We start from the raw sequence: 27,351 nt of genomic DNA, 5'->3' as shown, positions 1-27,351 counted from the left end.
AATCATAAAACGTTATCAGAATCGCAGTGAAAAGGCTCTGGAACTGCTCCTAAATCAAAGTTGTAATTTCTGACAACTTTTCAGCTTTCCTAAACAATAATTGCTTGCACATGTTGAGCTTCTCTAAACAAGATTCGATCCATTTTAGTTTCAACTTCGGGATTATGAAAGTTGCGAGAACGTACGTCCTGTTCGAGGAACAACTTACATCAATCATTGAACGAAGTTAGTTAGCTATTCTGCAGTTAGCCGAGAATTCACATTAATAATTCCCATCAATCACTACGTCTTTGATTAACCGAATATCATACTTACCCTAACATGCTTATAAAAATTCCCCGTTCAATTTGCTGTAGTTTTATTTACGAGATTCCTGCTCAAAATTTTCACTCGACAATTACTAGGTCTCATTTTCTTTCAGCAACTTCATAAAAAAACGCGCAATCGTAAATATGACTTTCTTTCTTAACGTCCTTTGGCATTTGAAGGACAAAAATTGAGTGGTTTGAAGACAAGCAATCGTGAGCAAAAGAAATCAGTGATGCCAGATCTTACCAAATATGACAAACCAAAACAAGTTAAATTACAGCAAGTCTCGACTCATTTGTGCTTTAGATTTGATACTATCTAATACCTAAACAAAGAATTACATGAGCTAACAAATAATGGTATGGCTGAACTTTGATCATTTGTGAAGCAGGTAACAAGTTATGATTCGCTGAAAACCAGTGTGTGTGAGAGGGATCAAGAAAATATTTCAGAAAACATGAAAATCTGCAATATTTGATTTGTGTGCGACCTACCAAAACATGTACCTAAGAAATATACCTAAAAATATGTACTAGGTAAAGGAAAATCGTACCTAGGTACAGGTACTAGGTATTAAATACTAAATGTACCTAGGTACGGGCCTCAGGTACGCGTTTGGATCTAGGTACTTCCCAACACTGTTAGCAGAACATCTCAGTTTAATAGAATTGAGTTTAACGAATTGTATCAAATATTTTCCCATTATTTTACTTCATAATATAGATAAATGTATGGTATATAATGAAATGTACTTCCAGTATGTTTCCAAGTTACATGTATTTTGTACATCGAAATTAGTCATCTATTAACATAATCCATTATACTACTGAACTTCGTGTTTTTAGATTTAAAAAAAAAAAAACACTCGCTAATAGTGATGAGTAAATTCCCGGGAAGATATTTTTCGGGAATATTCGCTGGGAATATTCCCGGAAAGATTCCCTAAACTGGGAATTTATCCGGGAATTTATGTTCAATCAGAAAGAAAATTGCATTCTATTACTATATTATGATTTCAAAGTTGAATTAATTTTTATATCACAGCATATGATTACAGTTGTCCACAAAGGATTCTTTAAAATGTATATTCTGAACGGTACTATGTTACTTTATTAACACTTTATTATATTTAGAGAGTACGCATACATGTATATTTATTTACAATATGTTCTATCAATTAAATATGTGTGAAAAATTATATAGTAACAGTTTAAATTTATATGTAAGCGGATTTGCTCAACTTGACTCTATTAATGATATTACAAACACATTAAATTTATAAATGTTATAAACCAATTAGATTGGGTAAATGCTTGAAGATACATGTCTCACCAGTTTATCAACATTTGCGCATACATATTTATGTTCACAAAATTTGTAAGATACTTACTTATCTTTATATTTTAGCACGTAACATTGCAATACACGACCTTTCATTCTACCTATTTATCAAAATTCCATACGTTAATCGACATGTAAAAGAAGTCCGAGTAGCCTACTTCTTTTCAGAAATTCGAGTCAGAGAGAGGAGACAGAAAGACGTCTATTACTAATGGTGGTTCAGGGTTTATTAATAGTACTTCATCTCTATTTCTACATAATTCTAAATTGCTTTAGAAAATGGTTCCTTTTCGCCATTTGTAAATTAGTACTTTGCTAATTTTGGATGTTCTTTAGCATTGGCGGCCAGCTTTTCACCTACCTTTTTGCGATATTCTATTCCGATGCGGTTGTTTTATGGTTTCATACGTTAAATTACATTACTAACATTAAATTCAGACAGCGTTGCAGAGCCAGCGTTAGCGAATGAAGTTGGGTTAGAGCCCCGCATGGCACGTTGTTTTCTATCTTCGTTACCAACAATTCACTTTCTTTTCTCACATAAATCACTTCCACTTACCTTTCCGTTTTGTATAAATCGCCTACTGCTCTAAAAAAATGTGTTCGATACTTTCTTGACTACTTGAACATCACTATCAACTCATTTCTTCCGTAAATCATCCTACGTTTTGCTAGTTTCTGGCCCCCCAATTCTAAACAATTACCTTACTCTTTAGTGCAAATGGAAATGGAACTTAAAAATCATATTATTAGTTATATAAAATATCGCCAAATAATTTTAAATTTTTTAACCTCAAAATTCTTTAAAACCTAGAAGTAAATCATAATATATTAAAATAAAGTAACTAGTCATATGGTTCTTATAATTTAGAAGATAAAGTAAAGAAATGGAAATAAATTCCTTCCCGGGAATTTATAGGCCAGGGAAAAAACCCGGGAATATTCCCATTTTTAAATTCCTTCCCACCGGGAATATTCCCACTGCCCATCACTACTCGCTAATGCTCGCTGGGGGCTCCGCCCCCAGACCACCGGTCATGGCTTTGCCATGAACTTTCTCAAATTCTGGAAAACTATTCTGGAAGAAATTACTTCTCTTTAAAGAATACACTTATCACCAACACATACGTCAATTCAACGGGTATTATTTCCTGAATTTCACTTTGAACAGCAAATGTACAATTCATTAAAAAGAACTATATCACTACATGTACACTGACAATCATGCAAATGCTTATTATGCGCGCTTTGCGCATATCTATACCTATTAGAGACAACAACCGTACTTATTTTCTGCCACATAATAGCGGAAAATGTCTTGCAATCTCCTTCTTGATAAACCTTAAATTTACCACGAACACTCATGGTTTACAAAAATAAATTTTGTTGCAGGAATTTTAAACATTTATTCATAGCATTTTCGAAAACACTACGTATTGCAGTGCAATATATTACAATGTATTATAATTGTGTACTTGGGGGTAATTGTACAAACATATTTCCTGCAGCAAAAGTACTTGATATCTGTTATATAAAACTGGGAAAATATTTGCAGTCTTCGACATATTTATTTTTCATCATCGAAGACTACAATTTAATACATAATCATTTCTCAATAACTCAAAATCATGTTTCTTATTACAATCAGCTAACAAAACATGAATTCCATAATAATATGCTGTAACAAAGCGCATACACAATGTAATTCCATAGATGCTGACCCCTTATATACCATATAAGCACTAAGTAGAAACTTGAATGTGTAAAATTCTAAACAGTTCAGTAGTTCAGTTGGCAGAAACGTGTTTCGTTGCTGGAGTGTGTGAACGTGTGCTTCACGCTTTCTGCGATTGACTCACTTCCTAGTTCTTGGTTGTCAAATTCCTCGCTTTCCATGTGTGAGTGTTTGTTTTTGCCTTGTTTCATATAGTAAAGTTTCTATTTATTGCTTTTCAAGGGCTTTTTTTTAAAAAAAAAGGTCCTGTTTTTTTTCCTTCATTATAATGTATATTAAAATAGCTACTATCAACCTGCTGTCACCTACGAAACAATTTTCGTTACTAGATTTTCTAATTCAGTCGCATATAGATGTCGCGCTACTACAGGAAGTTGGCTTAGAAAGGCTAAATCTCGGTGCAGCTTATACAGTTTATAATAAATACACAACAAATGGCACAGGTACTGCAATAGTGGTCAAGAGTGACGTCAACTTCACACCTGGAAAATTTCACCCAACCGGCAGAATCATGACTGGAACGTTAGGAAGCATACAGATCGTAAATCTGTATTCACCATCCGGATCACATCATCGTGTAGAAAGGAATGAATTTTATGTGCATGATGTTCCATCTGCCTTCTCCTCAAACATTAGCATCTTTTACTGGTTGGGGATTTCAACGCCGTACTCCGTCCTGAAGACCAATCTCCTGGTTTTAACTACTGCCCTACCTTAAATGAACTGGTTAAAGGGTTTCACTTACAAGACAGCTGACCATTGAAACGTCCCCATGAACGTGGATATACTTACGTTCGGAATAATTCCGCTTCGAGAATTGACCGTATGTATTTGTCTCCCAGCCTTGCTAAAAAGATTATAGACGTAGAAGTTACTCCTACGATCTTTTCTGATCATCACGCATACGCCATATCCTTGAAAATTCATGATGTTAAAATTGAACGTGGTAGAGGATACTGGCACCTCAACACTTCCCTTCTCGCTGACACCAATTACCATTAACATTTTTACAGCTAAATGGCACTATTGGTTGACACAACGACGACATTTTCGAACGTTCAGCGAATGATGGCATCAATATCTGAAACCTCGGGCCTCTAATTTCTCCAGATGGTTTTCGTCAGAGAAGAGTAGAGATAATCGTAACCTGTACAATTTTTATTACAAATGTTTATGTGATGCTCAACATTCAGCATTTTCTGATCGTACGCTCCTATGTAGTGTTAATAAATATAAAGGAAAACTTTTAACCATGAAAAGGAACAGAATGAAAGGTGTACTTATCAGAAGTAAATCTCCTATATTCGACCTCGAGGAAGAGCCATCACTACATCATGTTATACAGGAGTATAAGCGTGGTGCAAGTAAATTAGTAGCACGCATTCAAGATGACGAACGGAACACATTTTGTTCTTTCCCTGAAATCAAAACTGCGTTTTACACCTACTATAGTTCCCTATTTGGTGACTGCGGCGAAGCAAACATCCAACAGCAGTTTTTCCAAAACCTTTCTCCGGTGCTCGATTATGATTCAGCTAGAGCGATGGACATCCCGATTACGAAAGAAGAAGTAGAATCTGCTGTGATGAATGTACCTTCTAATAAATCTTCTGGTCTAGATAGACTTCCAGCAGAATGGTACCAACGCTTCTTCCCCTTGATAGGAGATACATTAACAGCCATAGTCAATGAATATTTCAGTGATGCGCCTGTGCAAAATTATAAATCTCCAGGAGTGACAGTACTTATTCCCAAAGTAAATACTGCAAGTTTAGTTACTGATTACCGACCCATCACACTAATGAACTCCTATAAAATTCTGGCCGGCGCTTGAATAACAGACTACAACCATATTTGGAATCCTTGGCAGGGCCATACCAATTTGCAAGTGTAGGAAATAGGAAAATCTATCATCTTCTGCAAACGATTCGGGATGTAATTGCTAGTTGCCAAGCTTCCTCTAGCACTACTGCGGTTTTATCTATTGATTTCCATCAGGCATTTGATAGAGTAAATCATGCCTATTTATGGGCGCTTCTACAAACGTTTAACATAGGGGATAAATTCATCAGATGGATCCGTGTCCTCTATGATGAAGCACAAACAAAGCTTAATATAAACGGATTTTTGATTGAGCTCATAAAAATCAAACGCAGTGTCCGACAAGACTGTCCTCTGAGCATGACCCTTTTCATTATTTCCCTTAGTCCTTTACTCAGGCACATTGCAGCACGTATACAAGGGATTTCTTTTCATAATAATGGATTAAAAGTTTGCAGTTATGCGTATGATGTGACGGTGTTCTTACGTGACCAAGAGGATCTTCATTCTGTAGAAACATGCATTGAAGATTATGTGAATATCTCTGGCACTCTGGTAAATCGTGCAAAGACTAAAATACTTCCACTTGTACAGAACTCTTTTATCACACAAATACGAACGGTCGACCAACTGAAAATCCTTGGGATAACCTTCATGCCTCTCCTTGCTGAAACCATCCAGTTAAATTATAACCAGTTAGTTAATACTGCGCGACATGATCTCCCACTTTACAGATCCCGTCAAATCAGCTTACAGTTGAGAGTGTATTTTCTAAATGTCTTCGCATTTTCCAAACTATGGTATCTAGCCCAGATCCTACCTATGCCCTCCCACATTGCGAAACGTCTTACCAGTGTTGGGAATTGGTTTCTTTAGCACGGTCTCGTCTTCAGAGTAAATGCCCATATACCTGTCTCCCCACCGGACATGGAAGTTTGGGTCTTGTTCATATTGAATGTAAAGCTACTGCTTTATTCAAGTTTCGATCATTTGAAAATATTCAACATAATGTAAATGGGTCAGCCATGGTATCTTAGCTGATTTATTGAACGTATAGGTTCAAACTTGCCTCTACACATTAGTTCAATCCCTTGTTGCTATTGGTATTTCAGAGACGTGGTTGCTGATTATATGAGTGCTGAACAACAAGCATCAATAACTTCAGTGAAGTGCTTTTATATATTGCTCCTCAACCAGCTGAACCTTGAGCCTCCTTGTATGGAACTGAAACATCGAAATATAAATTAGTCTCAGATTTGGGGCAATGTGTTTGCTCGTCACATTCCACGATCTGTTCAATCGACTTGGTACACTGTTGTCAATGAGCTTCTTCCCACGAATGCCAAAAAGCACCGTCTCACATTTTGTGACACTACTAGTTGTGTCACATGTGGTAATGAAGATGATATTGTGCATCGCTTAATTCAATGTGGATCTGCAGCGACAATATGGCTCAAATTCCAAACAGCTGTCAGCAAAATATGCCGTACAGTTCCTACTCTTACCACAGTTCGCATATTCGTTCTACCGGACTTTTACTTTTATCCAACCACTAAACTCAATTCAATTACCTGGTTAGCAACTCATACGATTGAATACATACTACAATTCTCAAAACTATGCTTTGTAACAGACTATCAAGATTTCTTGTGCACTCAATACAGACACTTTCCGCCCGCTAGAAAGAAAAAGCTATTTGCGAACTACCTGGACATTGTACTTTCTGAAAATATTTGAAGTTCAAAAATAACATGGTAAAATTCTACTTCTTTCCATCAAATCACAATGTTAGCACTATTGCCATACTACTTGTTGATATCTGTGTGACACTTCTATACTGTATAAATCCTTTAAACTCTTTTGATATATTAATCCTGTAATCATGTAATACTCCTGCTGTTATAGTAATATTGTATTTCATATGTAATTACTCTGTAATATTTAAAGAACAATAAAAAAAGTGTAAAAAAAGTGGAAGCATGTCAGACTACTGCGGGCGAGACCTGGGTTCGATTACCGTAACCTTTTTTCTTAACTTTTTTTTTTCTTGAAAATTATATTTCGTTAACATATATTGATTTTCCATAAGGTTGAGTCTATTATACACGGCATTTCATTTGCACCTTGGCTGCTAGAGAAACTATTGAATCGAAAGGAGCACTTTTCCACGTGTCTCATATATTATAGCTGTTTATACTAACGACCACACAACTGCCAAAAGGCGTTTGTGTATATGTGGTTAAAAATTAAAATATTACGCTTCTTGAACATCTATTATGACTATTTTCCAAACCGTTGTTCCGATTCTAACGTACTTCCGGTTTTGGAGGGTAGATGTGTGGTATACATTCTAAACTTGTTATACGAGGATCAACTACGAGAACAAACGGGGAGATTTTGTGTCATTTTTTTCGATTTCTTGCATCGTTTCGGGGATATCAGCTAATTTCCGGTTAGAAGAACATACTTTTATCGCGAGACATAATATCGTACAAGTGATGCCCAGTGTTTCTTCCAGACCTGTATTTCTTTGGGGGGAGACACCGCCAGGAGCTTTGAGAGTGCCTCTCGGAGCACATCCAAATAACACCTCTTATAATACAAAACGTGGAACTTCTGAACAGGAGATCTAAGTTCGATCCCCATCCAATTCTTTTCTAATACTTTTCTTTCTTCGAATATTTATTTCTATAGCATAGGTGATTGTCAATAAGCTCAACTCTATTATTCACGGCATTTCATTCCAACCGTTCCCGCCACACAAACTATTAAACCGAAAGGGCCACTTTTCCACGTATCTTATATAACTATCGATACTGCCGACGAGACAATTATCAAGAGGTGCCCATTTGTGTGTGTGTGTATTTCCATAAAATTAATATTTTAAACTTTCCAGTTGTGGTATTGACTTCAAACTTGGTATACGCATGTATCTTAACGAGGGACATAAAGGGGAAGGGAGATATTTTGCAATGATTTCCGGTTTGAAGCAGACACTGTATTGTATTGTTGTCTTGTATGAACATTGTCTTGTATCGTGAAAATGATGTCCAATGTTTCTTTCAGACTCTCGATGGGGGACACTGCCTCCTCAGAGCTGCCCTGAAGGAGACCAAGATAATACTTTATAATACAATAACAAATAGAATATTATCAGCAGTGCCCCCGTTCTAATAATTCCTCCCCCGGAACACTGCTTCCGAAAGATACATTTGTGACTCTCCGTTTTCAAAGCTACATGTTTCATTTTTAATATTTTAGTATCGTCTCGAAACTTCACACGAACATACTGCCTCGTTTCAGGACCATCTCAAAAGTTGCCGTATAAATATAAATATTTTCCCTTCACGTATGTAATAATGAAAATAATTTGTTCCCGCAATACGAACAGAAAGTACTCTGCTAATACGAAGAAATGGAGATAAGAGAAAAATACCAAACAAAAAACCGCTTAGTCGGGAATAAAACCCAGAGCTGCTACTTACAAAGTCCACACGTTTCCTCTGAGCCATGCTCGTACGTTGATTTATGTTTGTTATATTATGCTTAACATAGCTCATAACAAGGCAGATCAAGTCAATTCAAAAACATGGCAACTTTGCATGAAGAATGCGACTTCTCGAATCATTTGTTTCTTCATGGAAACTGCACTTCTTCCTTAAGAGTATAGCAGAACATGACTGTCCTACTGTGGGAACAACTTACAATTTTCATGGTTACAAACCTTTTAACTGCTATCTTGAATCGAAGATGACGACTTTTCCAACATGTCCGATTTTCCCCCTTACTTACGCTGTAATCTACAAACTTGAACGCAATTTCGTGATTCTACCATATCCACAAGTTGTCTAGAATTAAACGCCCCCTTATAACATTCCTAGCACTTTCTTACACCAAAGGTGTCTATTTTTTTAAGTTTAAGGGCGAATTCGCAAACTACGCATCAGAATAAACATCACTTCGAAATTTTAACGTCCTAGACACAGCCATTACAAATTTCACATTTTTTCGATTTGCGCATTTAAACCAAAACGAATTTTATTGCCCTTTTTTCTAGCACAAACTATGTTCCTAGCTTCACTGCCTGACCAAATATGACGTTTCTATTATGTCTGCCACTACTATAAAACCAGCATTTCGAAACCACGAGAAATTTCGACACTTCGTTTACATGGAAAATGTTACCGTTTTCAAGATATCGGAATTTTCCCGTTACTCTCATCACACGATGAACATGTATGCGAAATTTGGTGTTTCTATGTTTTGTGGAAGTATGCGAACAATTAACTGTGATTGCGACTTTAGAGGTATATAGTTCATACTTCTTTTTAATTGTCTTCCAGTACTGTTTTAAGTAATTTCTGTAGATAAAAAAAGTAAGGAGAGTTAAGTTGTAACAGATAATCATTGGAGAAATTGCGAAGTATACGATGTTTCTGTTATCAGAAACTGTACTCTAAGTAATTAATTAACAAAATAAATTATTATCTTACGGGCAATGCGTTCCTGGAACAGAAATGAAAGCACATTTAGCACAGTATCCAGGATGCATCCACACATTATTCATGGGTACTGTTCTTCGCTGCGCATATTCACCTACTCCGTCAGAGGTAACAACACCTGCTACCACCTGTGAACATAGTAATAATCTAGTGTTAGTTATATTATAGCATGTGGGTGTAGTGCATATAGAGACTATCTATTTAATTTCCGTTTTACTTAAAGTGGTTCAGAATTCTCATCACAAATACACTTGAAAACATCACAATATGATCTAAAACTGTGTTCAGGCGTTTGTGAGTGACAAATTGAGAGTTGCACAATGACACATTTGCTTCTTCTTAATATAGAAAGTGTTCATGTAGGATAGTTTTCTTCTCTGTAGCCCCATGAGTTAAAGTAAGAAGAAATAGATCGGCCAAATTCGTTTGTAATGTCCGACTATTAGCTGATTTTTCGAGTTTGAAAATATATATTTCAATACTTCAATTGGCTTGCGGTATTAAATCTTACATAAAAACCAAAAAACATAAATTGAGTTACTTCACTTTCAGACAAGCATTGTCATAAGTGATCAAGTGGGTAGTTGTGCTACCATCAACTCAGAACTTGATGAAAAAGCCTCAGCATTGAAGGAGAATATCATCAGAGAGGATGTATTGTGATTGCAGGGTAACTAAGAAGATATGGTAATTTTGATCCAAATTAAGCCACCTAGGTTCCCTTGACACGGACATACGAGTTAAGTCCAATGCAGAGTAAACGCTTAAGTAATTATTCTTTTTATGTATTCGGCATTCTTATTCCAAGTGGGTGAACTCTCAAGAAGAAGCTATTTACAGATGTACAGAAACGAACATTACAAAGTGGAGTTTGGATATATAAGAAATGAAAGCTTTTTCCAGTAGCAGCATAGTTTCACTGTGTGTCTGATAGTTGGACAGCCAACGTGACTGCAAATACATTCCCGAAAACATAACATGCCAGGATATTCCTCCACTTGGAGGAAAAAGTATTACTATCTGAGAGTATCACTTAGAGAAACAACAACGAGATAAATCTACAGAAATTCCATTCACGTTAAGTTCAAAGAGACAGGAAGTAATGCAAAGGAAACGAAAATGATAATACGCATCATGCAGAGACCGAAAAAGTATGGAAAGCTAATCAAAATGAGAAAAGAAGGAAAGTGGGGAAGCAAAGAGCAAAAGACATGGGAATAAATTAAATCTTAACACTTAAGGATAAAAAGTCTCCATCCTTCCCCCTGTCTCCTGTATTATCTTGTTTCTTCTACCATCATAGGATAAATCTCTTTCACTATCAAACGCGAATATCATTTATAGTGTTAAATTCCTTAAAAAAAGAAACTCAGTCTGGGCTGAGTCTCGAACACAAAATCCTTAGAATGACAGCCAGACAAGGTATCCACTTATATACACAGGCTCTATTAACTGCGTTTATAAATCAACCATTACACGCGCTGTTATCAAACGTGTTAAATCAGCCATTGTCAGCGAATTACCACAGTTACACTTGAAGTTATATATATAATCGGTTTGATTAAGGATTAAATGAGTTATTTCGTAAATTTACGAAACGGGTCTTGAAGGAGGTCGTCGCAACAGTAATGACATCTCGTAGTTTTGCTACGTAACACCCGTAATATAAATAATGCTTCAAAACCAGATGTTACAAGTTGTGGTGTTGATAACTCGGTAAGGAGTCTGCCTCTTGAGTGGACAGCGCGGGTTCGAGTCTCGAGTACACGGATTACTTTTTCTTTCAAAATACATTTCTATATTTTTTTATGTTATTAATAATTGGTTTCTTGCATTTTTTTTAAATTATCTTAAATTAGTGGAGGTTAAGTAAAGCCAGGAAAGTTGAAACACATATATATATAATTGCTTTATCTGTATGTGCCGTCCAGAGATGGAGCGGGTCAGTGGTTCACAGGTCAACAGAACGTGACCCACTGCGACCCACTACCCGCCGGTACCCACGCTGACCCACCGATCCACTCTGACTTAACAACGCATTACGACCCACCGAACCATTCTGCTCAGTGCATTGCAGAAAGCTTCTGGACACTAGTGAATTTGTCTACGTTTTACTTTCAAGGCATCCTTTCTTCTTTTTCATTTGTTTCTATAGAAAAAAAGAACTTCAGACAATTTTAGACATTGATGTTTGCAATTGTAATAGTAGCAATAGGAATTACTAGTTAGCTTTGAGACGCAGCCTGTGACTTTTTAGAGGAGGTAACTCTGGGACAAAAAGTTTGAATCATGTATAACATATGCATTGTTATAAAAAAAACTAAATGTAACTATGTGTGTGTGTGATCATCACATCCAAATTGCAAAGTCAAATGAAATGATTTTTGGTATATAGTTAGGCGCCAATCCCAACTGGGAAGTTATCAAACGCGTATCGGTTTCATTATATTATTTATTCTAAGGGGTCCGAATTTTTGTGAAAAATTTGTTATCTCACAAGTCGTTCAACTTGTAGAGCTGAAATCCAGTATATTAATTCTTTATAATAAATAAACATAACATGTCCTAGCATTTTTTAAAATTCTATTTATTGAGGGGGCCATTTTCTGTATAGTGCCGGACAGAAGTCTTTGATCAGGTAATAGCGACCGCTTTGAAACAAATGCAGAGTATGATAATTAAGTATGTAGTTTCGTGTGCAGAAGAAACAAACTTGTGAATCAAAGGTTTAAGAACAACTTATGTTACTTGATCAGGTAGACAATCGCGATATCTGACATATTCACCACGTATTTGGAACTTGCCACCTCTCCCCTTCAAAGCTGAAACTTTAAGCACATGGAAGACGAGCTCACATTCTAAAACAATATATTTATATACCAAGTTTCACCTTCCTCTTACAGCACACATGTTAATGAATGTAACATTATAAAAGTCCGACTGGAGACAAATGCTACATACCGTATAGTAAAAAACAAATCATTTCAAGCAGATGATCCGTTTTAATGTGAACACAATATACAAGCTCGATGTCATCATTGTTAAATGAACAAAAGTTATAGAAATTGATCCTCTTCCTCACTACATACCGAAATTTATCAAAATGATTGGATACGTGCTTAATCGTTTTTAATAAGGGTTTTATATGCCGTATACGGGGTTTGCACATCAGGGGTTACTTTGCACAAAATATGAAAAGAGATTCACAGTCCTCTGTCGGCAGAACCATGAACAGAAAAGAGGAAGTTTCAACTGGCACCGTAAGATAGAACATCTAACTGTATTTTGGCTATAATATTGGCGGTTAACATCAGTTATAATTACCGAGAGAGTTCATTGTTGTAGAGGTATGGAAAGCAATCACTGTAAAGGCCGCCAAAATTTATTAAAGACATCGCGTACGAGATTTTCCGTCAAAGTTAAGTAAGTTTCGTAGAATACCATTGTGTATAATGCAACTACGATGCAATAGTTAAAATTGCAATGTGAAACGTTTTAAAGTCATAAAAAAGTAAACCTGGCAAAAGGCAGTTTCAGTCTCTAGTCGGGGTTACTTTGCACCGGTCCAAAATACCGGTTATAAGGAAATTATTAATACTTTAACCTCTTGCATTCAAAATTTAGGTAAATTTCCTATTTAGAAAGATGCTGGAATGAATTTCTTGTTAAATATAAATTATGAACAGTGGCGGATGCAGTTTGAGAAACGCTTCACTCACAAATACTTCGTTTATTTTTTAGAAATGACTAGACTTTTGGGCGGGGGGCTTCAGCTTACACGCATAGGAATGACAAACATTAGATTTTAAAAACAAAGAAATCGTGTAATTTGTGTGGGTTTCAGCCTGAAAGTCCCAAACCCCGTAAATCTCCCAGTAAATACGGTTGGGATGATATTCTTGAACATAAGGAACAACCAAGGAAAATCAGTAAGGGGGAATTATTCTGTTTCTTAATTGGCATTTTTGTGGGACATATTCTAAACTATTAGAATGTTGTGCCTGTGCCGGTAGCAGAAAATACATAATTTTCTTTACAAACATCGATAATTCAAACTAAGTACTAATACCTGTAGCATCATTCTAATATCAATATTTGTAGACTGCATGCAGTTTTGTGTAGCAACTAAAATGTATAAATGCTGAAGGGAAAACATTGCACAGAAACGTTATGTTCGTATGTCGAAGATACTTTTTTGTATGTTGTGCAAAGTAAACCCCACCTATGGGGTTACTTTGCACCAAAGTTTATATTTCAATACCTATGGTTATATGAATGTTTACTAATAAACTTGCACTAATGTTTTCCTTATATATCTAGCTATTATATGTTTAAAATACAGTGTTTTAAATCATTACGTTTGCAGGTCACATACGATTGTGCAAAGTAATATTGTGAAAAGTAACCGCGTCTTACGGTACTAAGTTTCATCTCACTAACGCGAAGTGCTCTATTTGTTATGTATTCTTAACTCTCTCTCCTCTATTAGGATACGCATTTTAATAAATATGACGTGAGAACAACCCAGTTTGAAGTAGGTGTTAACTATGTTAAAAACTTCACACCGAACGGTTCAACCATTTCCTTTACGTTAATCAATGTCGTTTTCATTTGTATAATACAGACGTACCATCATGCACAAAAAAGGGCGTATACTGAAACCCACGATTTTTCGCAATTATTCCACTTTCCTTACGCTTATGGGTAAAATTCAGTTATTAGTAAGTGGAAATAATAAAAGCAATCTATCCAAGAAGATATTTCCAAAAATAATAAAATAATAAAAATATCAGCAAAAAACAAAATTATGCTCGGTTTTGTGTATACTGTCAATAATGCTTTCGAGAGAATTTTGCAGTAGGAGAGCACGACTGCAGAGCGAATTTGACGATTGGTAGTATCGTAGTATCCAGAAGTTGAATCAAGGAACTAGAAAGTGGAGTAAAATATTGCATTTATTGGTTTAAACCTAGGGTGTAACTTCTCTGCTAATTATAAATAGCTTTTGAAACCAAGATGTTGTAGGGAAATATAGAAACAAAGAGGAAAACTGTTTTCTTAAATATGGAAGAGGCATGCTCTATAGCCATGAGCATTTATTTGTTAAGAAAAAGACAGGCAACAAAACGTAGTCTTTGTGCCTAAGTGGATAGAGTGGCGGACTGGTAGTTTTTTATACTGTTTTGACACCAGATCGAATCCCATCCGAGGCCATCCATTTTACTTTTTTTTACAAAACATTATAGAAAGTGTATAATTTTAATGTTAATAGGAACCAAAACAATATAATAAGGAACTAACCTTTTGTTTCCTCTAATGATATATTTATTCAGAATTAGTGTACTATTAGTACGTAGTGTCATAGATACCGGTTTCAGCACACCCCCTAACCCACGAATTAGGCTAAATCTGCAAAAAATTTAGTTTAAGCACACTTTTTGACCATCGTTTCCTCTCCAATTGTCATCAATATCAGTTTGAGCACACACCCCCTCCCAGTACTTTTGGCAAATATTATTTAACACAGAACGTTAGTATAAATATAATTCTAAAGTGAGATTGGGCAGGGTGCTTTGCGCACAGGCTTTTATGACATATACAACCATAAACTTATAACTTATAGTGTTTTCTTTGGTTGAAAAGATCCAAATCGTTCGTTTGTTCCATATCGGTCCACAGATGGCTGAATGATGAGAAGGTAAAGTTTAGTATGTTGAAGACAGTCAATTGTATATATTATCTCTCATCTGATTCGCATAACAAAAATGAAATAACTATGTTGGATATTTTATATTTAATAAATCATGAAAAAGTGTGTAATTTCTGGAGAATTAAAACAATACCAAGAATTTGCTCGAAATGGAAATACAAGACGAGACGAGTATAAAGCATGCTGGAATAAAATGAACAAACAAAATGATGAAACAGAAAAAATGTGCGCGTATTCTTATAATCTTGTAAATCATGAACAATTATCTGAAGAAGAATTTACAGACTTACAAAACGAACTGAATTATATCAAAGTAACGTTTTGAATTTTACATCGACTATAAGAATGGAAGAGTTCAACTTGATGAAAGAGCAAAATATCATCTTCATAAAATAAGCGAGCTGTGGAATAGTGCTTTTTCCTACAAGAATTTAAAGTACAATTTAAGTTTTAAGAAACATCATATCTTTATCAATTATATTAATAATAACAAGTGGCATGATTATATAAACGCATTTTTGAAATGGAGGGTACGGATGATGCCTTATTCACATTGAGAGTAAAGATAAATAAACTACTGTTTTATGAAATTATAGATAAAACCCTTATATCTAAAATTATTTAAATCTAATGTAGCTCTTCTATTCGTTGTGTCTCTCTTTCTCGTGTACTCTTAGTATATTGATCATATAACTCTTTTAACTTGGGAATCAAATTTTCTTTCCTTAATCCTATCTTATAATGACCCCAATCTAGAGTATGTATACCGTCATTCAATATATACCTCTTGTCGTCATAAGCACTTAAAGCTAACTTGTTTTCTTCTACTGAGAATATTATGCTTTTTACTAGGAATATGATTTTGTATTTTGTATAACCCTTTCTTTTCTGAAACACAGTTCTCAGAATCCTCAAATGATAGACCTGTTATAACTACACTTTTCTTTATGCCCTTTGCTTTTCTAATCGGATCATCCTGATCTCCCCCTTTCTTTTTAGTAGCATACATTTTTGATTTTAGACCGACAACCTTCTCTATTACAACACCTTTCAGTTCGTCTTTAAATTTTTCTAATTCCTTTTATTATCTAATTTCAATCCATATTCATTGTCTTCTTTATAATCAGAGGTATCTAAATATTCATATATATCTTTCATATCTTCCTAGAAGTCTTATGTTTCTATATGTGCTATAACAGAATCAGTCATTGACAATTTTACATTGTTCCTATATCTCTTTTTTAAAACATTGTAGTAAAAGTCATGCAAACATATTTTAGAGATATCTAATACTGCCATCCCTATATAGTTAGGTTTGTTAAATACAATTTTAGTTTTAGACATATGAATAGCTGCTAAATTCTCAGAGAATTAATATCGTTCTATATTTGAAGCTTGGTTTAGCTACTAAATCCTGTAACAAATTTTCATTATGCACTAATTTTATATTTATTCTTTTTCTTATATTTTCTATAGTTTTACCAAAAACAGCATTATTAGCCAAATTATAAAAATCCTTCTCAAATGCATTCTTTGCTTGTGACCGTATATTAATATTTAGATCTATATATTTCTTTAACCAGGCTGATTGTTTAAATGTTATTACCTTTCGTATTCTTTAAGCTTCATTTCTCGTGACAAATAGAATTTAAGGTTTTGATAGTGTAGTATATAATGCTCTTTATAATATAGAGTTGTCAGTAACTTTGGAATCTTTTTGTTATTAATGTAGTTTTCTGGAGCTAAGGGAAAATCTGAATGTTTATTATGGAGTTCCTTTGGATATTCTAAGTCTACTTCTAAAATATAACCATCTTCAGAATCATCTTTTGTTTTTAGTATTGTTTTTGCTAAGTGTTTCTCATTACACTTATTAAGATATATCCATTGAAAACCTCCATAAGGCATGTGATGATTCATCGCCCAACCATACTCATTATTTGCATTAATGTAAATTATATAAGAGCTGTTTTCTTCTTGTCAAAGTTATCTAAGTATTGATTATTAGCAACTGCATATCGATTTGAACATTGAGATTCAACCTCTTATACCTTTCTCTATAAAGAGTAATTTGTCATAGTCAATAATTCTAATTTTTGTTTTGTCATCTTTAATATTGCATCTCAGAAAAAAAAAAACAGGACTTGTATGATACCACGCTGGATCTAATTTATATATTTTAAGAGCTGTATCTCTCAAATTTTCAATAATATCTGTTAATTGAAGAACATCTGTCTTATTATAAAATTGAGTATATTCACTTAATGTTTTAAATTAAATTCTTTACAGACTTTTACAGGATGGTCATAACGTTCAATACTCATTTCCTCCCCAGTTAGTATGTTTCTAAATTTGTCTCTATATAATGGAACTGGCTCTTCTAACTTTTCTTTAGAATCAACAAAATATCATATGGATAATCCCCTTTAGTACGAACTAATTCAAGCTGGTTCTTTGGAAAAAACTTAGATGTATCTCGAAATTGTTTGAGCTTTAAATTCTTTGCTACCTCTGCTAAGCCTTTCACTAAAAATCTGAATGAATCAATGAATCTTAACTTGATGGATCTATCTTCTCCTTTTGCATCCTTATACCGAATGGTTTTTGAGAATTTAATGTAGTTTTCTTCAGTTTTAGCTATTACATCTATTTTTTCTTTCTCATTCTCACTTCCTAAACTTTTTATAAATAAATGCGCATCATACCTAGAGAGTTTGTGGAAATGTACAGGAATAGATTTGGATTTGTATATTTTATATTGCAATAACAATGAGCAGCACCTCTAAATTTGCCTGTTAAATGGTCATGATCACATACTTTTGATTTACATGCATCTCTACTATTTTTAAGCTTTTTATATTATTTCTTACATTCTACTAGGACTTCTTTTATCTCTTTTCTCTGCTCTTTTATCCCTGTTGTGCTATCATCCTCCTTGTCCTCTATTTTGAAATGATGTTCTTCTTCCAAGTGTATAGCTCCTTCTTTTATCTTTTTCTTTAAATACTGAATTTTAATCTTTAAGCTTTCTATTTTCTTCACTAATAAGTGTGGCAGAGCTTCAAAACTTCTTTTCACAAATATGACATATTATTGCTGATTCATATCTCTTCTCCTTCAGATAATGGAGTCATAGGTGTATAAGTATCATATACTTTTGCTATTTTGATTGCTTCTTCTGTTAACCTTTTTATAAGCTCATCTGCTACATTATCCCCTATGTATTCTACTGGTTCACTTGTACAGGAATCCAAAGTGCTTTTCACATATTAAGTAAAACTATTAGGTTCATGAAGTTGATAAGCGTTTGAGTAGGATCTCTCAGGATCAGGTTCACATGCACTTATTCTTAGCATTGATTCTAAGTCTGCTATTATTGTGAATGGTATTCTTAAAGAACGCTTATCATTTACAAATTCTAATATCTTATTCCACTCTCTAGGCAAAATGATCTTAGCAGCAGAATGTAAACCACAGTATTCTTCATGCCGTTTTAATGATTCTTCTAATTCAAAATGCTTAGCTAAACATACCTGAAATAAAAATCTCTTATGTTCATATTTTGTTATTTGACTTCCAACAAACTTCCATAAATCTTTAATCAAACAGTAATGTGTTTTATCCCTTTTCTTTAAATATAAAAGACGAATATGATTTTGCTTTCTTTCTTTGGGTATTTTAAGTGGGTAGATTTTTCATTATCATCAATTTAAAAGACACTGATAGATATATTAGCTCTATTTTCAAATTTCGCTATATCAGTAATTTGTACAGGAAAGGGAATATCTTTAAGATATTTTTCCAATTCTTGCTCATATTGTCTAGGAACTCTTTGTGGATTTTTAACAACAGGATGTAATGCTCTTAGAAGAGACCATAAGTAGCATTTTTGATCTTTGTTTTTAATATTAATGCATGCTCTTCATCTTTGAATTGTTTCTGGAAGCTCTATATATCCATTAATTACTACGTATTTATAATTCTTAGCTCAAGATAGTCAACAGAATGCAAAGTCCAACATGAACCCTTTCCTTGAAACTCTTCCATCGCTGCCCTAATTTTTCTAGTTGAATTTTTATAATACTCATTTGGATCAGTGAATTGAAGTAGAATTTCATTTGATGTTTTAACATTATGTTCTCGAATCTGTTTATCTTTTTTGAAGCTGCATGTAAATGACATATTTACCTTAAGTGCATTAAAATATTTAAATCCATTTTCAATCATACTTTTAACTGGTTTGCTAATTCAATGTAGGAATTTGGAAGGATCTCTATATCCATTTGTGTGTTTTATTTTGAAAGTATGTAATATATATGTAAATGATGTTTCTTTTAGTTCAACATTTATATTTGCTCTTTTAGGCTTCGGTTCTACAAAAATCTCTGTTTAAATGGAAACAGTTTTAAAGCTCTCTTTCTACCTAATCTCTTAGGTTTTGGTTTTTCAAAGATGTCTTCTTGAAACGGAAATTTTGCCTAAAATTTAATCTGTTTTGCTCATCTTCATGTTCTTTAATACGGTCAATAAGTTTTGCTTTTCTTAATCGGGAGAAACCTTTTATCCCCTTTCCTTTACATGAGTTTTTTAATTCTACTCCTGTATGTTTAGCTAATTTATTCATTATTATTCTCTCGTTTTTTATTCTATAAAAAATAATTTTAATCATTTTCATTACCTAATACAACAGCTAATATTCATGTGACGTAGGAAATCTCGATGTCTATTAGCATATTGCATTAGGACATGGCTTCCATGTTAATATCCTTCAAAGTTATTAGTGGTATAATAAAAGTTATTTCATTTTCGTTTCAATAATATAAATTTCTTGGTATTTCTACATCTGTGAACACTTCCCAATCAACTTTGTTTTTAAATTCTATCACGAATGATTCGGATAGTTGATTAGTTTTATTATCACAATATTCTGCTATTATTCCCCAATCTATCTTTTCAGCATATTCCCTCATAATAGTCTCTGGTAACTCTTGATGATAAAACGTAAAAGTCAAATCTATCATAATAATCTCTTATAAAATCATCTGAGAAGCATCGATACTCTGATATTAGATCAATGTTAATTTCATCATTGTATCTTCTCATCCAATCTTCAGACAAATTACCTGTACAAATTGTATCCCACTGTTCTTCAGTTAACGTTTCTAGTATATTAGAAGGAAGATCGATAGCATCAGACTGTAATATAAAACACTCAAGTTCTTTATTGTTTTCTGTTGTTAATTTTTTTAATAAATGATCTAGCATGTCTAATGATCTACTAAAATTAATTTTGTCTTCGACGTTTAAATGATTACACACATTGTCAAGTATAGGCTTAACAGCAAGTATCGACACCATCCCTTTGATTATAGAATACATAAAAAAATAAATCATTTTCTTTATCTAATACCTACAACAGCTAATACTCATTGTGATATGTAAATTATGATGTTTATTAGCATATTGTACAGGGTGCGGCACGTAGAACCGGCCCATAAAGTGAACACATAAAATGAAATGTAATGTATTGAATATGATTAACTACAACACATAAATGAAATGTAATGTATTGAATATGACTACTCACCTTCACAGCAACCTTCACAGCAGGTGCTGAAAGTGTCCTCCGCCCACTTCAACACACATGTGAGCACGATTGAGGAGATTCATATTTACCCTTGTCAGTTCTTGTGTTGTAATGCTATTGGTGACATCCTGGATCCTGGTCTTGAGTTCTTCAATTGTGTGTGGATTTGTTTCGTATACTCTTCCCTTTAACAGTCCGCATAAGTAAAAGTCACACGTGGACAAGTCTGGTGACCGAGGAGGCCACAAGCCTTTGCTGACTGTCATCTCTGGTGTAAAAATCTCATGCACAAGGGACAATGATGCAGCTGATGTGTTTCATGTTGCACCGTCCTGCTGAAAGTAACATAACTGACGCTCCTCTTCGGTCAAGTGTGTATAAAACTCCTCCAGGATTCCCATATACACGTCACTGTTCACTGTCGTCTTAAAGAATATGGGCCCAATAACGTCTGTTCCTGGGAGCATTTTGAACCGATCTTGTACGCCGCCATTTTTCAATCAATTCCTGAATGGTGCTTTTTCCTGGCACAGAAAGTCCTGGAAATTTCTCCCGAAACAAATTCTTTGATTTCACAAAATATCCAATGAGAATGAACCCTTCAACAATGGCAACACGATCGGGTATGGAATACGGCATTATCACACACTGACACTCACCCGGCTTAACAAAACGAGGCCTTTTTCTCAAATGGTTTCGACAAGTTTCACTGGCTGCGGCTGCACGTGACTGCTGCAGGCCACGTAAGTCGACCCGACCTCGACACGCCATCTCTTGGTAGGAAGGTAGATTATTTAAGTGTTGCCAAAAACACAATATACCAGAATATTACGACGGGGCGGTTTTACGTGCCGCACCCTGTATTAGGACAGGGCTTTAATGGAAATAACCCATCAAAGTTACTAATGCTCTAATGAAAACTAATTCGTTTTTGTTATTCTTTCTTGAAATTTACCTAGTCAACAACACTTGTAGTTTCAAGTTCTTCATCACTATCCCAATTTGATTCTGGTGTAAATCTTTCTAGTACTGCATTCTCTTGTTCCTTTAGTAACATTTCTTTTTCTTTTAACAATATCAATTTTTTAATAATGCTTCTATTAGTTTAAGATCACTATGAAGAAGTTTATATTGGCGGTTAATTAAATCGCAATACTTTTCCATCTTTATTACATACATTTTTTTACCCATTGTTATGAGGCTACCTTTTATAACTAATTACCATCAAAGACAAAACATATTAAACTACAACTCTAACCATTTGTTGTCTTAATCAGATGTTAACCGATCATATAAACAATCAATTTCTTTAACCGAAATCTTCTTCTGATAAGAATGTCCAAAAGTCATTACCCTTACCTTTACGAATATCTAGTTCTAAACACAAAACTCATTATTAGTTGTCTCTTACACTTAAAAACAAATCAATAAAAAACTCATCATTTTCTTCATCGATATTCTTTAAGTCTACATGACAACTATGCGAAATAATACAATCATACATTTCTTTTACTTTATTTAGAAGGTTGATTGAGTTTGGGTCTTTGGATTTAGACAATATAGTCATGTTGGGATATTTTTCTTGGAGGCATTGTAATCTTCTCTTTATATTACACTCTTGAATTCTTCCAACCCAATATCAGTAATTTTCGTATCTCTGAACTTGTTCTGTTTTTTCTGTTTCGTACTTGTCTAATAACTTTCGTAGTTGAATAGGAGATAGGATAGGAGAATAGGGATTCTTTCTAATGATAATCAGTTTGTGTACTTTTCTTGGATCTTCTGTATGTTCTGCAGCTATTGACTTGAGTTTTGCTATTTCTTGTGTTTGTTCTTCGTTTTGAATTTTCAACCTCTCCATTACTTGTTCTATCTCTTCTATTGTTATTTGTAACTGTTGTTGGTTTTCTTGAATCTGTTTAAAACTGGAAACTAAATAGTCTTCGACGATATCATAACACTTGTCATAGACGTCTTGTGTTATCCATAAAGCAATAGCAAGAAATATTTTCTTATATACATATATCCCGGAAATTAATAAATCTTTTTCGTTTGTACCTTTTGGTTCTAACTAATACGTTAAATTTAGCTTCCTACAATTAGAGGAAGCAGATTTTTCATTGTAGTATTCTAATAATTCTTTAGAATCTTTATTTTTCAGCCAGTTATCAAACCTCTTACCGCCACTCTCACATAAGTTAGTAGCATTGAAGTAGCCTGTGGTCTTATCTAAAACCAGTTTAAAATCCCCGAAAATAACATACCAATAATTGTCTTTAATCTGTTCATAACAAATAGCGTTTAAACTAATAGAACTATCCATAGTACTCATATTTATACATTATAAATAATTTTTAACTTATTTTCGTCGCTATCTGTAAGTTTTATTTCGTAAGTTGCTCCTTTAATAATTTCATTTGTCGGAATTCCGCTTCTGGAAATGTATGCTATGAGTTCTTTTAAATGTTTATTTTTTAACCACCGACCAATCCTTTTAGAGCGACTCCTATGATTAAAAGAATCGCTCATTTCTAGATCGTAGTAACTTTCCATACCAATAGTTATCTTTAATCTGTTCGTGACATATCCCATTCAAACTTTGGTCCATGCTAACCTTCTATGGGTATTATTCCATAAAAGACATTCAAATTTACATTACAACATTACTTTTATCTATCCAGCTATTATGTGAATAATCAAATGCTAACCATTTAACGTATACTTTGTTACATTTCTTTCTCAACACCTTTTCCACTAAGTATTCATCTTTATGTTTCGTCTTAAATAGTTCTGGTTCATAAAATTTACCTTGCACATCTTCTCAATCTTTAATTCTACACGTAGGTGGATCAGATGGAATAACTTCGTTAATAACAAACACTTCTGTTGACCAATTAGGTGTATATCCTTTTTCAAATAACCCTTTCGATTTACTTATACGAACATAATCACCAATGTTATACTTCGGCTTAACATTCTTATATTCTTTCTTATGCACTTTATCCAATATTGTTTGCTCATTTTTCTTCTTAACTTCTATAGGCTTTAAACCAATTGTTCTATCCACACGATTATTATACTTCGTAACTAGTGTTGGTAATATCTCTATCCATTTATAATTTCCTTGTGCTGTAAACATCTTCGACATTTTGTTAAGTGTTCTATTGAATCTCTCAACAACAGAAGCTTTCCTACCACTATAGGTTGAGTAATGATTAATCTTATGTTTTTCCATCAACTTAAAGTTTTTATTCTAAAACTCTTTAGCTTGATCAGTTTGTAAATTACTAGGTTTTCTCGTTCTTAATATGGATTCAAAAGCTTCTGAAACATTCTTACTGCTCTTATCTTTGACAGGAACAGCAAATGCATATTTCGAAAATACATTTATAATTGTTAGCAAATACTTATAGCCTTTGTTTAACTTGGAAACACCTTTTAATACGCCAGTATACATTTCCATAAGATCGGCTTGCCATAAATCATCTATACAATGAACAATAACACTTAACCTAGGATAGTTCTTTCTGGAAGGTTTGTGAATTTCTTCTATAATGTCTTCTCTAATACCTTTACCTTCTTCTAGTCAATCTTTCATTCTAACGAATTGAGATTTAGTAACACCACATACAGAACAAATACCTTTCTTAATATATTTTCCATTCTTTGTTTGTTCTATTCTAATGGTATTTTTCTTCGTATTTGTTGATTTCTTACACTTAACACAATACATCATGTTTATTATACAGAAATTTAAAATTCATCATTACCTAATACTACACTCCTAACATTATCATTATCACTTGATTCGTTTTCATGTTCTCTTTCTATATACATAATAAGCATTAACAATATGCCTTGTTTCAAATCAGAATCTTTGGATGGTCTAATTGTTAACTGATCATTTATATTAAAGTGTAATTAAAAACTTTCAACTAGAATCTCATTTAAAAATATGTCTATAAGATATGAATTGGGACTTGATTCTATATGCATTAACCTACCTCTATAAAGAAATTTGTAGGCAGCAGCTAAATTATATACAAAAAAGACTGGTTCCTCAACATCATTTTCTACCAATCGATATGGTAATTTACAATTTTTTTCCTGTAAACTCTTCTTTCGCTGATTCAAGCTGTTTTAATGTTACAACATATTTTTATCGATAGCATTAGATATATTAACCAATCTTTTATTCTTAAAATCAACCCACGATGTATAATTGCATGTAAAAACTTCTATTTTTATTTTATATTCTCTAAGCTCTTCTTTCCTAATAAACGTTTGTAATAGCATATTACTGCTTTCCTCACTTTTAATGTTACCAAAAATATCCATATTTATTCTATACAAAATGTTTTTTACGAAAGGACTCTTTTCATCTACATTACAACAAACAATAATTGTCCTTCTTCCATAGCAGAATATTTATTTGGTTTAATCGTGATTATATCGTCCTTGTTAAAGCTAAAAGGTAACTCTGCAATCAAAGTATCACCCAAATATATATCTAGAAAGCATTTATCAAAGCTTAATTCCATGTGCATTATTTTACCATTATAGAGAAATTTGTAGCCCTTAGGGAGATTAAATATTCAAAAGATTGGCTCCTTAACGTTTTTAGCTCTCAATCGACATAATAGGGGTATAGTTTCTTCCTGCATTATTAATTTTTCGGTGTCTTTCTTTAACATTTGAAAGTCTTCTTGTGTAGCATACATCTTAGAATTAATCGCATCTTTCGTGATATATGTGTCTTGCAACGTTTTTAACACATATTCAAATCGTTTTCTATCCTTCTCTAATTGACTATTAATACCGGCTTCTAATGATTCAAGTTGATTTACGTTAACAACATTATTTAAAATCTCTAATATTTTCAATTTATCTTCACTAATATTAATATCACTTATCCTACTTTTAACATTGCCAAAGATATCCATATTTTTATATACTAAAATTTATATCTGTTGAACAGCGAGAAGAACAGTTACACGAGCTCCACCAAAATCAATCAAATCACCATTCTCATCTCGAATTGTAACTTTGAAATTATTGATGTGATGATGATTATTATTGTTGTGATGTATTGGGGAAACATCTTTTCTTTAGGCTGGTATATAATTGCTTCTCTAAATTATGCATTTTTCTAAACGTTGCAATTAAATCTGTTTCGTTATGTGTTGTATCATTATGTTTTAAAATCGTACCTTCTGCTAAATCACGGTGAGTATTTGTAGTATCAAATGGATGAAACTATGGCACCTTAATTCCAACATGTTCTATTTCACCAGCCACGTTCTTCTCGCTAAAACCTAATACAGTGTTAATGCTATCTAAGGTTATATTACAAAGCTTACCAAATATTTTAACTCTATATTTTCTCTGTCCTCGGTAAATTTAATATTTTTAAAAGTATCGAAGGTGTATGGAAGATTTGATTTAATATATTCTTCTAATTCTTTTAAAATATATTGGCCAGGTTAAACTATGAGTTGCTCTAAAACTATATCATCATCGCCACAAAATGATAGTTTATTATCTCTTTCTATAATGTTTGGAGTTAAGTATGTTGTGTAAAATCTCTGCTATGCGTTATCTGCTCTTCTATGTGTTCGTAATCTTATGTGTTACTGCTATGTTAAAATAGGGGTTGGAAAATATGCTCATAAAAGGGAACGAGTTCACCCCTAAAAATGTGCTCATAAAAGGGAATGAATCTTATGTATTATCTGCTCTGCTGTGTGTTCGTATTCTTATGTGATTTCTGCTATGGTCAAATAGGGGTTGATAAAGGGATCATAAAAGAGAACGAATACACCCCTGCTATGTTTCGTAGTCTTATGTATTGTCTGCTCTGTTATACAGGGTTTGTCCGGGAAGTAATAGGACTAATTTTATTCCGCCATGACTGTCCTTTGGAGCATGCGCGCACCGATTGGATCCGGTAGAGGTTGTTCCTAGCTAACGAACGAGCAGCTGGTCAGTTGTCTCTGAGCACACGGAGAGTCAGGACAAGCTTTTTCGCGCGACGTGTTTCTGTGAGTGGTGCAAGCCGAAAATGCAGAGTTCGTTGGAGCAGAAGTGCGCGAATAAATTCTGTGTTAAATTCGGTAAATCTTCGACAGAGACGTTTGATGTGATCAAGCAGGCTTACGCAGGTGATGCTTTAGCAAGAAGTGGTGTATTTCGGTGGCACAAGGCCTTATCGGAGGCAAGGGAAGAGGTCACCGATGAAGACCGTGCTGGAAGACCTTCGACTTCGACAAACACCGACAATGTGACTCGTGTGCGCGAAGTTTTGAACTCAGACCGTCGACTAAGTATTCGTTTAATTGCCCAGATG

General features: G+C 33.9%; 1 protein-coding gene across 1 annotated transcript in view; it reads right to left on the bottom strand.

Annotated features, from left to right (window-relative positions):
* LOC145661731 (chymotrypsinogen B-like) overlaps positions 1-27,351 on the bottom strand; it is a 199,268-nt gene that overhangs the window by 60,065 nt on the left and 111,852 nt on the right. The window contains exon 5 of the mRNA XM_081727066.1: positions 9,700-9,836. Within this exon, the coding sequence (XP_081583192.1) occupies positions 9,700-9,836 (137 nt within the window). The remainder of the gene's footprint in view (positions 1-9,699; positions 9,837-27,351) is intronic.

The sequence above is a fragment of the Thermobia domestica genome, chromosome 10, assembly GCF_964235325.1.
Source record: "Thermobia domestica chromosome 10, izTheDome1.hap1.1, whole genome shotgun sequence".
NCBI classification, from domain to species: domain Eukaryota; kingdom Metazoa; phylum Arthropoda; class Insecta; order Zygentoma; family Lepismatidae; genus Thermobia; species Thermobia domestica.
Note: the sequence above shows the minus strand (reverse complement) of the source record. Positions and strands in the feature narration are given on the sequence as shown.